Genomic DNA, 16015 nt, shown 5'->3' on the forward strand with positions numbered 1-16015 from the left:
ATATATATATATATATATATAAAACGTTAAAGAAATTAAAAACTTTAAAAATTAAAATTTTTTAATTAAAAAAAAATAGCGCGCGGCCAACCCCGTGGGCTGGGGCAGCCATCCCTTTCATTTTCTATTTTCATTTTTTTAAAAAAAATAAAATAATATTGTTATTTTAATATATTTGTATTTATTTATTAAGAGTGACATGTGTTGCCATCTTATTGGCGCTGACGTGGTACCTAACAGAATATGTCAAATTTTTAACAGAATTTGACTTGAGGGAATAATTTGTATTTTTTGCATACTATAGAGACTTTTGAGTTCATTTTGATACCACAAAGAGTTAATTGTAAATTAGGTAAATCACATGAACTAATTTTGCAGTTTATCTGTTTTTTGAATTTTTTTTATTTTTTAATTGAAAAATGACACATGACATAAGTATTATGAGGATATTTCGCCAAAATTGACATTTTTCAAAGGTTTTGGTAATTTGGAAGGCTAGAGTGTAAACTTTAGTAGTTTGAAAGGCCATCTGAAAAAATAGTAATAATTTGGGAGGCTAAATTATATTTTTTCCTTTTCATAATTTAATGATATTTTGCTTCACTTCAAAAGGATTGATGATAAGGAACAGTAGCGTGGAGCCATTCTGGGCTCTATAAGACTACCACTACAAAAAAAAAAAATGAGCAATTAGTGATGTGTGAATAGTAAATCCCTTTTCCCCACATCGCTAATTAGTGAGGTGTCACTATTTGACACGTCATTAAAACATTTAGTGATGTGTGAAATTTTACATGTATTTTTTGCGAATATGATTTTTTTTTAAAATATATTAAATTTTAAATTATCAGTGACGTGTGACAAAGATAGATCACTAAAAAGTGACGTGTCAATAAATATTAAATTGGCACATCACTATTTAGTGATATGTTAAATTTACACGTCATTATTTAGGGCATGACATGTCAATTTAACACATCACTAATGTAGTGACGTGTAATTTTCCACATCACTAACTAGTGACGTTTTATTTTCGCAGGTCGCTAAATTATTGACGTCCTAATTTTATACATATGCATTTCGGTTTGATTTTTGACGAAATTTAACACATTACTATTTTAGATAGGGTTAGGGTTATACATGTAAATAGTATATACTAAATATAACGACTCATATTTTGGTTTATTGCACTATATATATATATATATATATATATAGGGTTAAGGTTATACTTACACACACCTATATATATATATATATATATATATATATATATATATATATAGTATATTAAATTGATGTGTACGGTATATAGTAAATGGAACATATGATCTTAGTATGTTAATTACTTAGTATGTTATGTATTATAGAAAAAAAAATATATGTTATGTATTAGTACAATTAATAACATGTTATATCACTATTAACTAATCATTATATTATATAATCTAAGTATTATAATCAAAATTTAGATAATATATATGTTCATCTAATTTAATATTATGCCATATGATCATATGCTCTAAGAGTTAAATAAGTTGGGTGTTTTGGCTTCCCGACATGTTATTAATTGAAAATCTCCAAAATAGTGCAATTCTATACCACGATGATTAACAAAATAATTATAAACAGTCACTTCTAAGTGGCATTTCACTTAATTTGTGATTATAATAAGCACAATGTTTATACTATATATATATAGTATCGGTTCAGAATCATAATTGCCGGTTTTCAAAGCCTACAACGACATAACACAAGTACTAGAAACTTAACATGAGAAAATTGACAATATATAGGAATAACATAATTCCAAAGTTAATCAAAGATACATACATCAGACAAAACCTTTATCCTCTCGTGTGGCTTTTGCCTTGATTAACATTCTTCCTAGTGTATTAGTTTAATCGATCATGATACAATCAAATGATTGATCAAACTTGACACAATTGAAGGTTTGATCAAATATCTAATTCATTGTAGTGCATTGGTCCGATCTATTGTGATACGAATGTTCGATCAATCAAACTTGACACAGTGAATGTTCGATCTAACATATGATTGATCATGATAGGATCATAGGATCGATAGAGTCATCGAATCGATCCTGGTGTATTACTTCGATCGATCCTTGTGCATTAATCTAATTCATCGTGATACGATCAAACTTGACACAATTGAAGGTTTGATCAAATATCTAATTCATCATAGTACATCGGTTCGATCTATTGCGATGCGAATGTTTGATCAATCAAACTTGACACAGTGAATGTTCGATATAACATGCGATTAATCATGATAGGATCAAAGGATCGATAGAATCATCTAATCGATCCTGGAGTATTACTTCGATCGATCCTAGTGCATTAATCTAATTCATCGTGATACGATCAAATGATCGATCAAACTTGACACAATTGAAGGTTTGATCAAATATTTAATTCATTGTAGTGCATTGGTTTCATCTATTGGGATGCGAATGTTTGATGAATTAAATTTGACACAGTGAATGTTTGATATAACAAAAAAAAAAAAGCTTAAATTTTATTTTTTAAATTGAGAATAATCTTAGTTGATTACAATTTTATTTTACTTTTTTTTTCTTTTCTCGAAATAAAAACTTGAACTCATTTAAAAAAAAAAATAGATTTAATCATTTTAGAAAATCAATCTTTTTGTAATTTTTTTTTAAAATTATTAACAGAATTTTTGTCATATTGCAAAAAAAAGAATAGTTTTTAATTTTTGAAGTTTTTTTTTTTTTTTTTTTTTAAATCTAATTTTTATATTCAATTGGAGCCTTTTTGACAAAAATGACTCAAACTAGAGGCGTTTTCTCGAGTCGTTTTGGGCCGGGAGGGGGGCCACCGGCGAGCAGTTCGTGTTCCCCGCGCACGCCCCATGTTTTTTTTTTCAAAAATTCTCAAACTATTTTTTATTCTTCTTTTCTCTTCCTTTCTCCCCTGCCCTTTATTTCTTCTTTCTTGTTCTTCTTCCCTTTTCTTTCTCTCGGCTTCACTTGCCCCAGCCGACTCCTCCTTCCCTTTTCTCTATTTTCCTTTTCTTTCTTCCTCTCTTCTCTCCATTTCTCCCTTCTCCTTTCTTCTTCACACACACACACACACACACTTGATGAACCGAGAGAGAAAGAACCCGTGTGTGGATGGTGGGTTTTGGCCGTGGGTGGTGCGATTTTTGGAGATGTGGTGGCTGGGTCACCGTCGTGGCGTGGAGGCCGCAGCTAGGGCAGTGGGCTCCGGCCTTGCTTCGGTGAGATTTCTCTTTCCCTAGCTGTGGGTTCCGGCCTTGCTTCGGTGAGATTTCTCTTTCCCTTGTCTTGGATTTGTTTAGATCTCTCCTTTGATATTCTGTGTTGGCCGATTGAGAGTATTGGAGCTTCAACCGATGCTTTTCCCTGGGTTTGAAGTTGAGTTATGGTGTTTTAGTGATTTTTGGTGGGTGTTGACCGAATGGATCTTCCTCTTTGTGTTTGGTTACAACCGGTTTAATGTTTCTGGACAGGGTACCATGGAGCTATCTCAAGCTACTTCCCAAATGCCCAACGCTCCTTTGATTGGCATCATCCAACCAAGAAGAGAAGAGAAGAGAAGAAGACAAAAGATGGAAGAGCAAATCCAAAAGGGGTTTTTTTCGGTCATCAAAGGAAATCGGGGAGATAATCTTGAGCTTCTTTTGATAATTATGAGATACCCATCCGGTTGAAGCTTTTTTTTTCTTTTTTCTTTTTTTTCTTTTCTTTATGGAAATTGGTTGATTTGGTTAATTTGGTATGTTGATTTTGTTATAGCTGAATGGGTATATATTTTGAAATCTTGATGGGTACTCTTATTTGACCGATTATAGGAAGAATTGGTGGGTTGTTTTGTTTAATTTCGAAAATGGGTAAGATTTTCTAGGTGTTCTCTTTTAAGATGACCGATTTATGGTGTTGTGGAACAAGTTTTTATGTTGTAAATTTTCTGGGTAGATGGGTTTTCTTTTCTACCTCGTCTCTATGGTGGAAATGAGTTATTGGCCGTATGGGTAGCTGGGTTTTCTTTTCTACCTTAGCCGTATTGTATACTACAATTTCTATTAATTGGTAATGAGACTTGGAAACAAACCTTTTATGATACTACAAAAGGATTAATATTGGTTCTTGATGATGCAGGCTTACTTCATGAAAATGCCATTTCCTGACAATATGCTTCTGTTGCTCCACAGGAACTAAACCTCATTTCTGGAGTGGACAAAACCTGCAATTTTGTGAAGGGTGGTTGACAGAATTCATGTTTATGTTATCAATGCTTTTTTTTTTTGAATTGACAAATCGATCTTAGTACTTCATTGCAGCAGTGCATCTGTTAATGTGTTTATTTTGTTATATTTGCAGCTATTGCCACGGTTGTTACCATAGCAGAAATTTTGAAAAATAATGGATTGGCTATTGAGAAGAGTAATATTTTCTGTCTTCCGTAAGTGTAATTGTGTAATATTTTAAGCATACAGTCAACTTCTAATTCTCATAGAAAATAACATTCACTGTCTGCAGAGATCAGGACCTCAACTGTCGATATAAAGGATGACTCTAGGGGGAGTGCATTGCATTGCTTGGTGTGCAGGGGCTAGGCTGGTGAAAATAAGGATATGAGGGTGTTTTTTTTGGGATTTTTTTTAAATGCACTTTAGTCAACACGTCAATAAAGTAATAATAATATTTTTTAATTTATTTTTTAATATGGGAATTTAGTGATGTGTCACAAATTGACATGTCACTAAAATAATAATAATAATAATAATAATAATAATTTTATTTTTTATTTTTTTTAATATGGGAATTTTAGTGTCGTGTTACAAATTGACACGTCACCACATAGTGGAATGTCATTTTTGCCATGTCACTAAATTTATTAATGTTTAAGTGTTTGACATGTCAATAACGAAAATTTAGCGACTTCGAGTTTCGAGACGTTGAAAAAGCATCACTAACGTCATGTCACTAAAAGTTAGTGACGTGTCAAACCCTCTGACATATCAGTAAATGCAGTTCCTAAAAACTCAGTTTTTTATAGTATACCTCCAAGTCAAGCCACATGGGGCACCTACCATGAATCAGCAGTATTTGAATGAGGTCTTGTGTTGCTCAAAGATATCATATTTGGAACAATATAAATAGAAAAATAAATAATAAAAACATATAATGATAATTGGTCTAAAGCCGGCCGGATGAATCACAAATAGGTAAAATGAACCAACTGAAGATTTATTAGTCATCTGTTCAAGAAAAAATAAATTATTAGTTTTGGCTAGTATGCCAATTCTTCGTGGAAAATATTTACATTATACAGCAAAATGAATAATGTTATACCCACTTCTTTATTTTCTTATCAAAGATGCCTGGTCCGTAAGTTGACTTGAACATGTCAACAAGAAGGGGAAATTGCATCAATACAAATAAGGCGACAGGAACACTAGCGAAACAAATGACAGGAATGATTATCCATGAATATTGTTCCTGTAGCATAATTAAAAGAGCAGTAGAAAAGGCTATCATCATGGCTGCAATGGAAAAGAAAAGAGTGGAAAGTCCTATGATCATCTTTCTTGGCAAGGATTCAAGGAAATCGTCTTCTGCATAGCGTGATGTTAGGATTCCCAAAAACATCACGACAGAAGTTGTGGAGGAAAAGAGCGACAAGACATCGAATATTATAAAGAGCATGAACAATCTTTTATCCAAGAATATAGGGAAGCCAGTATTTTGATTGTTACCACCTGGAACAGTAAAAGCTGCAGCAAACATAATAGTAACAATGAGAGTGCCTACCACTGTACAAGAAGTTGCTGTGCCCTTCATCCATTTCTCTCCCTCTTTCATCAAGTCCTTGTGGTTCTTCGTAAACAATTGCCTAGGAGTGAAATCATCAATGTTGAAAGATTCCTTAATCTGGGGTTGGACCATACTCTCCACTTCCTGCGGTGTTGAACTAAATCGTATAAGTCCCACCTTATCCAAAAAAAAAAAAAAAAAAAAAAAAATACACTTACTCTCTTAAACTTACACCTAAATTACAATGTTTCCCAAACTTTAAAGAATTGCAATTGACCCCTGAAACTATGTATCCCTTTAAGAGAAAATTCTAACAGAAGGTGCTAAGTGAAAGGGCAAGGTAATTTAAAGTCAATTGCAACTTTTTAAAGTTTAAAGGTACATTTCAATTTGGGTAAGTGCAATTTTCCAAAAAAAATTAAAGCTACTAACGTAAAAACTAAATATCTTATTGGTCGATCACAATAGTATAGATACAGAATTTAACCCTATATGTAGGAATAGTAAATATTAACATTAAAGTTCAATACGTTAAATAATTAGTTGAAATGAAAAGTGAATTATGAAGATAGAATGATATTAAATCATTTTTTATCCAAAAGATTAAATTTATAAGAGGGTGGGTATAATCGTTTAAATATGTACTTTAAACTTTTTTACTTTATCCCACAAACGTAAAATTTATTTACTTTACTTTTTATTATTTCTTCTGTGTTCCTAGGAAGCATCTAGGATCCTACTCCCCATTTAGACTTTTAACATTCATGTAGGAAGAATTCTTTGCCAATTAGGTACCTTGCATATCTCCTCAAATGACATAATACCTAATCAGCCCCTTCTCCTTACAGCATATAAAACGGTAGCATATTTTGTGCAGAGTCTACAATTATAAAATTTGTAAGTAATAAAATATATGCAGCAACTATGAAATGTCTAATTAAATTAATGGCATGTCACAAACAACGATGTTGCCCTGCTCCAAGGCCGACTGATCATATATGCCTTGCTTACACGTACGACCAAAAATAAATTTGGCCTATTTTAGGTTATTGAAGGACTGGACACAAGTATGCTCTCAAACACTCTCAAACATCTCTCTCTTTCACTTACTTGAATTCATTTTCTCCTTACTCAATCACAAACTTTAGCATCGGAGATGGTACTGACGACCCGCCAGGGTGACCACTGTGACCCTTCTGTCTCGGGAGGTTCTAGCGTTGTCGGCCACCTGCGTAACATTTATATTAACAGTTGGCGCCGTTTATGGGATATATAGCCAACTGCTTGGTTTATTGTCCACATGATCCAGGAACACACAGGATGCCCGGTTCGAGATATCTGGTAGCCATCAAACCCCACTGGCAATATTTGCTTATTGTGAAATAGAAAGAATGAGAACCTCTGAAGGACTTCATGGCTTGCTTCTCACAGTCAATGATCTAGATCAGAAGGTGGTCCTACCCAACCTACTCGGACATATTTGGCCATGTAGCCCTTTCATGGCCGAACCTCCAAGCCTTTTGAGCAAAGCAGAGTAGTTCATGAATGCAGAGGAACATAATAAAGGCTTTCACCAAGCAATCAAATTGAGTAGAACTGCTGGATAGAAAGGGAAAGGATCACCCTTGGAGGGAAAAGGGACACCTGCCCTCGGCACCAACAACACAAACACTTCATGGTGGTCCAGCCTTGAAAAGGAGCTGTGCCTTTCATTGCCAAATCTCCAAGACTTTATGAGCAAAGCAGAGTAGTTTATGAATGCAGAGGAAATAATAAAGGCTTTTTCACCAAGCAATCAAATTGAGTAGAACTGCTGGATAGAAAGCGAAAGGATCGCCCGTGAAGGGAAAGGGACACCTGACCTCAGCGCCTACACAAACGCTTCCTGGTGTTCCAGCCATGAAAAGGAGCCGCACAACGGCACCCGCCACGTTTCATGTCATTCATTGCCTTTAAGGAGGATGTCCTAGTTGATGCTTGTATGAAAAGATCTCAGATTCAGGAAGGCTGAAATGCTAAGGTCAAACCCTTGAAACCGCAAAACAAAACAAATACCTACTCAAACTCAAGCTACCCATTACTGAAATTCTTCTACAAAACCAACACCTTATACTCATACAATCGGCTAGCCATCGAGAAAACCCCTACAATTAATAACCCAAAAATACCATGAATTGCTCAATCAAAATACCTATAGCTCAAGTCATAACCGGCCATGGTTCAACCTTGACAGCTGAATCACACAACCAGCCCATATAAAAGAGACAATCCTCAAATCATACGGCTAAATAGAGCCATCACCAAAACCCACAACCCATCAAAACTCACGGGTCCTTTAACTAAAACCACAACAATATCATCAATTCAAAGCTTTAAAAAATAGAGTACCCAAAGAAATCATCCCTCCATTCAGCCATGAATCCTTCAAAGCCATAACTTCGACTCTTAAGACAACCCATCTTCTCAAGTCATCAACACAACCCGGCAAAACAACAATTAATTGAAAGCCAAAACAGCGGAATAATTAAGCCATACAACAACCCAAATCAACCTTCAATCGCCGAAACAGGGGAAAGAAATTAAGCTCCAAAATCCACCACAAGCCAACCCAAGAACCAGCCACCGAGAATTTACATCAAACTCAATCTCAAAATCAATAACCCAATTCAATCCAATCTGCTATATATATATTGCAAACCCCACCCACTAAATCTTCACCATTAGAATTTTATCACCCATTCGGTCCTACACTTGAAAAATAACCATACTTTTGTTTCAGAGCATTTGATCAACACAACAAAATACACCATCAAAATCACTGAAACACTAAACTCTTCTTCATCATTGGCCATCAACAGAAAGTACCCAATCAGCCACAAAACCTCCAAAATCAAACCCAGAAATTCAATCAATTAGTCAACTACAACTGAAAGAGAACACCCAATCAACCCTTCAAAATTCTCAACATCAAAAACCCCAAATCTGCTGTAAAAATCACCCAAAGAGAAATCACCAGAATTTATCCCCAAAATCAAATACCCAAAAGCTAAAGAAATAGAATTTACCTTGCTGATTTTCGTTGCACACTAATGAGCTAAGGGAACAAAACTACGGGTTGGTTTTGCCGGAACAGGGCCGGAAAACACAGCTTAGCCGCTACCCATAGCACAACGCCGGTGGCCTAACCACCGTACCACAGCTGCGGTCTCATCTTCACATGATTACACGGTTATACCTACTTCTAGGGGTGGGCATTAATTATAATTAGTAATTCCATTTCCAGAGATGAAAAAGTCTCTAGAAATGGAAAAGTCTTTGTAATGAGTCATTTAAAAGAGCATTTAATACTTCCATTTACAGATGAAAAACTAAAGAGAATGGAATCTAAAGGATTAACACACCGTCAATTAAACCACTATCTCACTATTATTTTGTTACGCTGACGTAACATTGTAAATTCACCCTTAAACCTGCCTCTGTTAATTAATTAATTTAAAAAGAAAACTATGGTGCGGATGTAATAAAAGGAAATAGCAATGATCAAAAAGAGCATGGAGCTGTAGGAATGGCGGCACCTAAAGAGCAGGGAATATCATTTTCATATCAGAAAAATCCCAATAAAATATTGTAAGGGATGCTAAAACACGGTCCTGTCTAGGTGAATAATTTTAGAAAGTCACTTGAAGGCATCGGTCCTGTCTACGAAATGCATTCAAGTGACATCGGTTTGTAGAACTCATATTCACGGTGGTCCAACTCAATTCATAAACATGCTAATTAAGTAGAAGTCTCAACTTTAATGATACAAGACAAATCATTATATCACATATAAATATTATGTTATACTCATTGCAAATAAAATGCCTAATTTTATTATCACTTGTTATTGACTCAAATTTACAAGTTATATCGTGTAATGACCCATCCTTAACGATACAATAATGTTTATTTTTAGTTCATTCGAACCAGACTTTTAAGAAAGTCACTCATCTTAGTACTACCGTCGCATAAGCACACTTAATTGCAGAGTTATGATAAGTTCATGGCTATTACAGCTTTAAAACATGTTTAATAAGTGTTAAGAAGTGTGTGTGTATATATATATATATCTCCATTCCCATACCCAGTTGAAGAGGGACGTTACATATTGACCTTGTGATTTAGATATTTTATGTATTAATTATAACTAAAGCACCTAAACAATATGAATATATGCTTCAACCAAAAACAATAAGAATATATATATATAATTTTTTTTTTTTTAAAAAAAATTCCAATTCAATTTTGATTTTGGGCTACTAATCCTAACAGCTAATAGTGAAAGTATATGGAATTAAAAAATAAAAAAAAAATAGTGAAAAGTATATGAGAAAAGTTGGAAAAGAGAGAAATGACCTTAAACCATTGTAGTTCTCTTTGCATCTGTAAAGCTGCGCCTGGGATTCGATTAAGTTCAATCGAAGCTCCTGTCATCCCAGCCATATGTAATATGCTATTGCCTTTTTTATTAATCCAACATGTCATAGCTTTCTTCACACCAAGCGGGTATATAAGGCTAAAAATGTTTGCCTGACGATATAGGACAGCAAGTGAAAATAAGGATGTTATGTCTTTATCAATATTGGTCCATATAAGATTTGGAATTGCTCTGATTATGTCAAAAAAATATTGAAAATTCCCTTTCTCGACAGAACGGGTGACGGCATCATATACGCCACCTTTCTTCCATTGGTTTTCATTTGACTTTAATACTTCTTTGCACATGAGATCGAGAAGTTCATGGGACTGTGCATGAACTAACTTCATTTCATATAAATGCTGGATTCCTGTGTGAATGATCCAAACAATGGCAACTTAGCTAAATGAAACTATAATTGTTTTTCAAAAAAAACAAGCTAGGCTCAAGAAATTAAGCAATGTATGGTATTAATTGAATTGACGTAGTATACCCAAGAAGTTAAGGAGATTTGAAAATGGCTTGTGCAATAGAGCTAGCACTGCAAAATAAAAACGCAATTTGGTCACTCATACACATTAGAAAATTATTACTAAAACGAAATTAATAAATAAAACAGACCAATGTACGTATAAGTGTTAAAAATTATAATTTTACTTATTCTAACAAATTAATAGTATGAGTTTATGGATCAGATGGTCGATAATATCTAATCAACCTCAAATTATTCAGTTATGTGATATTAGCAATCTTTATATATACTAGATTTAACTTGATATATATTTTGAACCATATACATAGAATTAACATCCGTTGTGGCTGGATAGAAATTTATTAATTGATCGATAAGTTAATCAATGGTGTAGCTTAAAGCGAGAGGAAAAGAAGAACACATCTTCTTTTTTGAATTTCAAGAATTCCAGAAAAAGGACCAAACAATCGAAGAAAACTCTAGGTTGTTAAAAGGGCTGAATTTTTTGTTTGCACAATTTTTTATTTATTTATTTTTTTTGCTTCATTGTTTACACATTCTATGCTCATCTGTATGCCACTTCGAATACAACTCGTCGTTTGACTCACATTTGAGGGACATTTTCTAACCTACTTCCGTTCGAAATCTTGTTTGAATTCTCCTTCGAACATCATCATCACAAGCCATGTCGTTATCACGGTTCACATCCAATAATACCTTGATGAGTTCCACGATGAAAATCCATGAATTCGACTGTTTTAGTGCCATAAATTTTAAAACATAAAATATGACGTCTTCAATTAGAATATAAGGCCCAATAATAATATAAAGGAATATGTGAATACTTATAAGATTAAATATTCATCATCATTGAAAGTACGTTTATAGTTCTAATTCCACTAGAAAAGTTTAATGGACTTAATTTAAACTTTGGTAGGACGAAAATATGGTTAAATGAATTCTGCCTTAATTAATTCAAAAACTAGAAAACTGTACTTGAAATCCTCTATCTACCCTCCAAATATCATAATTTTTGGACTTTGTTAAGGATGCGAAAACACCTGTGAAACATACTACCTCTGATTTGGATGAAAATTCACATCCAGCATTACTAATTAATTGGTATAATAATATTATGAATTCAATTGGTGTTATAATAATATTAATATTATAATATTAATTGATGTTGTAATATTTCTATTGAGTGTAATATTGTTTTTTTGAAGAAATCCCTTTTAATATATTAAAAGAGATCAAAGAATTTCTAATACACCAAGTCAGAGACATCGCGGTGAGAGTTTTCTCCACCCAGGCCAAAATAGATGAAGACCATTACAAAATATAGCTGCTCAAAAACCTAGACAAACAGAAAGAAACCTCTACATTAATATAAACCTCTGCTAAATCTAGGAGAGGGCTTTTGCAGACAAGTGTAATATTGTTTGGCATAATATTATTTGATATAATATATCTAGTATAGATTATGATTAATGTGTTATTCTATTATTAAATCATTGGTATAATAATATTATCAATGTAATAATATTATTAAAAAAAAAATATTAATAATAAAACGAACTAAAACTCAAACGGGTTTAAGTTATAACTTTAGTAAATTAAAAATGAGAAAGACCCACTATAAAATACCTACAGATAATTATAAAGATAAGATAATAACCCATGTTGATTTTACATGGACCCAGCCAACGTTAACTCTTAAATAAAAATTCGTTCACAATTTCTAACGCCCATGTCTGTTTTTACACGTTATTGTACCCATCCCAATCCACACTAAGACACAGATTGATGCTCGTTGTTCTACTGTTCCGCATATGCAGAACCCAACCCAGCAGCTACAGAAAAGAAAGGCAAAGGAGAACTTAGTTAGAAGAAAATTAGTACTGCGTTAGAACCTAAACACTCGTTAGAAGATGATAAGAGAATCTTATCAATTGCAGATTTTCTTCCACTCTCGAATCTGCTCATGGGACACTTGTCTATACCCGAACCGTTGATCGAAAGCCACCCGGTGGAAATCCAACCGTCCCAGATAGATACAGCCCCCCTTCTACGATCCTCTCCTCTTTCTCTAATCATTACCTCCGATGACTCACCATCATAGCTCATCACCCAGATGCAGAGAACCTCTCCCAGCCATTGGATTGAGTCTAGCTCAAGAGGATCCGGTTCGTTGAAGAAGTCTATAAATAGGAAGCCTCTTCCTTCGGTTTTTGCACACCAATCTTATTCCTTTGCAGAATCTCTCTGCAACTCTTCTCCCTTTCTATGTCTTTCTCTGGGCAGTAATCTAATATTGTTCTTAGAGGAATTCAGATTCTTCTGCAGAAAGATGAAGAATCTCTCATCTCTCTTTTCGGTTTACAGCAGTCCTTCCATTCTTTGCTACAAAAAAATCACCTTTCTCCCTTTCTCAATTTCTCTCTTCCAGAGAAGTTACAATTCTCTCTTTCTCTCGGTGCTGTATAAACAAAACAACTAAAGGAAACCAGCACCTTTCCTTTGTGATTTGAGCAGTAGCAAACAGTGGAGAACCCACGACCAAAAGCTGTAGAAACTCTCTACTTTCCCTTCTCTCTACAACAAGTCATCGCCTCCTGCTTTTTTTAGATGAATAAGTAAGCATATTATTAACAACTAAACCACCGAAACAGAGTTTACAAACTCAGCAAAACAAAACAGCCAAACTGCATAAAACAGCAACTGCAGCAAGGCTAACAGTAGCTCACAACAACAGCAACCAAAACAACAAGAAGCTAAAACAACTGACTAGAATTAGTTCAAAATAGAGACATCTAAATTCCAAAATTGACAAATCAGATCGTTTTCTCTAGACTTCTTAAAAGAACCTTTTCCAGAAAGTCGGGTTCTAACTTCCCAAAATATCCTCTTAAGAACTTGCTCCTTAGTACTAGGAACACCACAAAACCGAATGACATTCCTAGCTTTCCATAAACCATAAACAGCAGATCCAAAAACCAACCTGCATAGAACCCCATCACGGTTTTCTTCTTCCAATTTCTACAACCCACTGTCAACAGAACTTGCCAATCAAGCAAACAAGGCACACCAGGACACCTTTGCATACAAGACTTCCAAATTCTTGAATTGAAACTACACTTAAAAAAAAAAGATGATTTCTACTTCCAAAAACATGATGACAGAACCCACAATGAGAATCTCCATTAAAACCCCAAAAAAGAAGGCGATCACTTGTGGTTAACTGGATTTGTACTGCCAACCAAAGAATAAAGGCATGTTTTGGAATAGCACAAGAAAACCAGATCAAATGCCACCATTCAACTTCAACTTTCTTATCCCTCAAGAAATCCTAGGTTTCAGAACTCACGAAAGAACCCTTTCGAGCAACATTCCACACTAGATTATCAATAGGGCCCAAAGGAATTTCTAGTAGACGACTTTGAATAGCAACCAAATCTTTAGACCTGGCCGGCTTTCAGCACCAAGTCCCATTACTCAAAATAGAAGAAAGTTTAGACTTTAGCCTACTACTAGCATCATAAACAACTCGAAAACCATACCTCTCTATCAGCACACCACAAGGATACCAATTATCAAACCACAAATGAATATTTTGACCATCACTAACTTAAAAAAAAATAAAGTTTCTAGCAACATTCAAAGTTTGAGTAACCTTCTCCAACACCAAGAACAATCCTGAGGAATGTTCACACTCCAAAAACTCCTATGTTTTAGCAAGTACATTTTAATCCAAGCAACCTGTGTAGAACCAGGACAAGCAAGTAAGTTCCAGATATGCCTCAAAATAGAAGTTCTATTCCAAACTTCTAAAATTTTCAAGCCAAGATCCCCTTCTTTCTTAGGAAAACAAACATCACTCCAAGCTACTTTAGCTTTAGCAAATTCACTATCTTTCCCATTCCACAAAAACCGATTAAACCTTTGGCTAATATCCCTAATAATCTTCTTTGAAAGGATAAAAATCCCTGACCAAAATACCTGAAGACTATAGAGAATTGAGGATAACAACTGAAGTCTTCCAGTAAAAGAAAGGTTCTTTGAGGTCCATGAACCTATCAATCAAAGCCTTACAATCAGAAGCAGACAACTTCAAAGAGATCAAAGGTACTCCTAAGTATCGGATAGGAAAATGACCCTCCTTCAGCTACAATTTATCCAACAAAGAAACCTTCAAACTAGAGGAGACACCCGAACAAAAAAAAAAAAAAAGAACTTTTAGCCGGGTTAGCTTTTAAACTAGATAATTGCTCAAAATCCAAAAGAGCAGCTTGAATGATAGAAATAGATGACATATCAGCCTTAGAAAAGATGAGGAAATCATTTGAAAAGCATAGGTGGGTTAACTTCAATTTAGAGCAATGAAAATGGAATTTAAAACCAGAACTAGCAGAGGTGTATTCCTTCAAAATCTGAGATAACACTTCCATGGCAATGACAAACAAATAAGGGGAGAGATGATCCCCTTGTCTCAACCCCTTAGCTCCTTTAAAATACCCTGTAAGAGTACCATTTAAGTCCTCTCCTGCTTTTCCCATGGTAAACTCTTTCTTGCTTCTCTGTTTTCCTTCTCTTCTCTGTGTGTAAAAAGAAAGAAGTAAAGAAGAGGGGAGAAACTTCCAGAAAAATGAAGTTCTCTCTTCTCAACATCTCTTGATCTAACAAAATAAAAAGGAAAAGGAAAAGAAACGAAAAGAAAAGAAAGAAGTAGAAGGTTCTGGATCCTAAAAGAAAAGAGAAAATGAAAAGGAATGGAAAATAAAGAAAAGAGAAAAGAAAAGGATCGTCTCTTCTCTCTTGACCGGTCCTAAGGTGTGTATGGCTTTTCCAAAAATGTCCCAAAAGTCATCTTAGATATTTTGTGGGTAATTTATATTTTGTGCATTTTATAAGCTTTTACTATTTTTAGTTAAAAAGTGTTTTAATGTGTTTTATGTTGTTTTAAAATAGGGTATTTCAGGTGGCGCATTTAATTTATAAAACACGTCGTTGGGATGCTTGAATACAAATAAATGTTTTATAAAAGCGTTGTTACATTGCCCATATTTTATAAGATTAAAATAAGGATTATTTATATTTATACCGTTGTGCTATCCTGATGTTTTCGAAATATAAAACTCATTATTTATATTAATGGAGTTATTATTTCAAGGATATTTGTTAATATTTGACTGACTTTGATTTATGTTTTGATAGATCTAGCCTTAGAAAGAATTATCATATGATTTTAATCGATTGGTTA

General features: G+C 34.1%; 1 protein-coding gene and 2 long non-coding RNA genes across 6 annotated transcripts in view; 2 read left to right on the plus strand and 1 right to left on the minus strand.

The window, feature by feature from the left end:
• The window catches only part of LOC133879500 (uncharacterized), a 36061-nt gene extending 31376 nt beyond the window's left edge, over nt 1-4685 (plus strand). Inside the window, exons 2-3 of the long non-coding RNA XR_009902101.1 lie at nt 4391-4472; nt 4550-4685. This is a non-coding gene — a long non-coding RNA (uncharacterized LOC133879500). The remainder of the gene's footprint in view (nt 1-4390; nt 4473-4549) is intronic.
• Nucleotides 2980-4261, plus strand: LOC133879319 (uncharacterized). Its single transcript, XR_009902036.1, has 3 exons — nt 2980-3311; nt 3520-3715; nt 4222-4261. It is a non-coding gene; the product is annotated as an uncharacterized LOC133879319 (long non-coding RNA).
• A 589-nt stretch (nt 4686-5274) lies between the features above and the next one.
• LOC133879675 (uncharacterized) overlaps nt 5275-16015 on the minus strand; it is a 96712-nt gene continuing 85971 nt past the window's right edge. For all 4 annotated transcript variants that reach the window (XM_062318353.1, XM_062318352.1, XM_062318351.1 and 1 more), the window contains 3 exons: nt 10777-10824; nt 10223-10653; nt 5275-5971 (listed from right to left, as the gene is read on the minus strand). In XM_062318353.1, the coding sequence (XP_062174337.1) occupies nt 5360-5971; nt 10223-10653; nt 10777-10824 (1091 nt within the window). In that variant the 3' untranslated portion in view covers nt 5275-5359. The remainder of the gene's footprint in view (nt 5972-10222; nt 10654-10776; nt 10825-16015) is intronic.

Source organism: Alnus glutinosa, chromosome 10 (genome assembly GCF_958979055.1).
Source record: "Alnus glutinosa chromosome 10, dhAlnGlut1.1, whole genome shotgun sequence".
Classification (NCBI taxonomy): domain Eukaryota; kingdom Viridiplantae; phylum Streptophyta; class Magnoliopsida; order Fagales; family Betulaceae; genus Alnus; species Alnus glutinosa.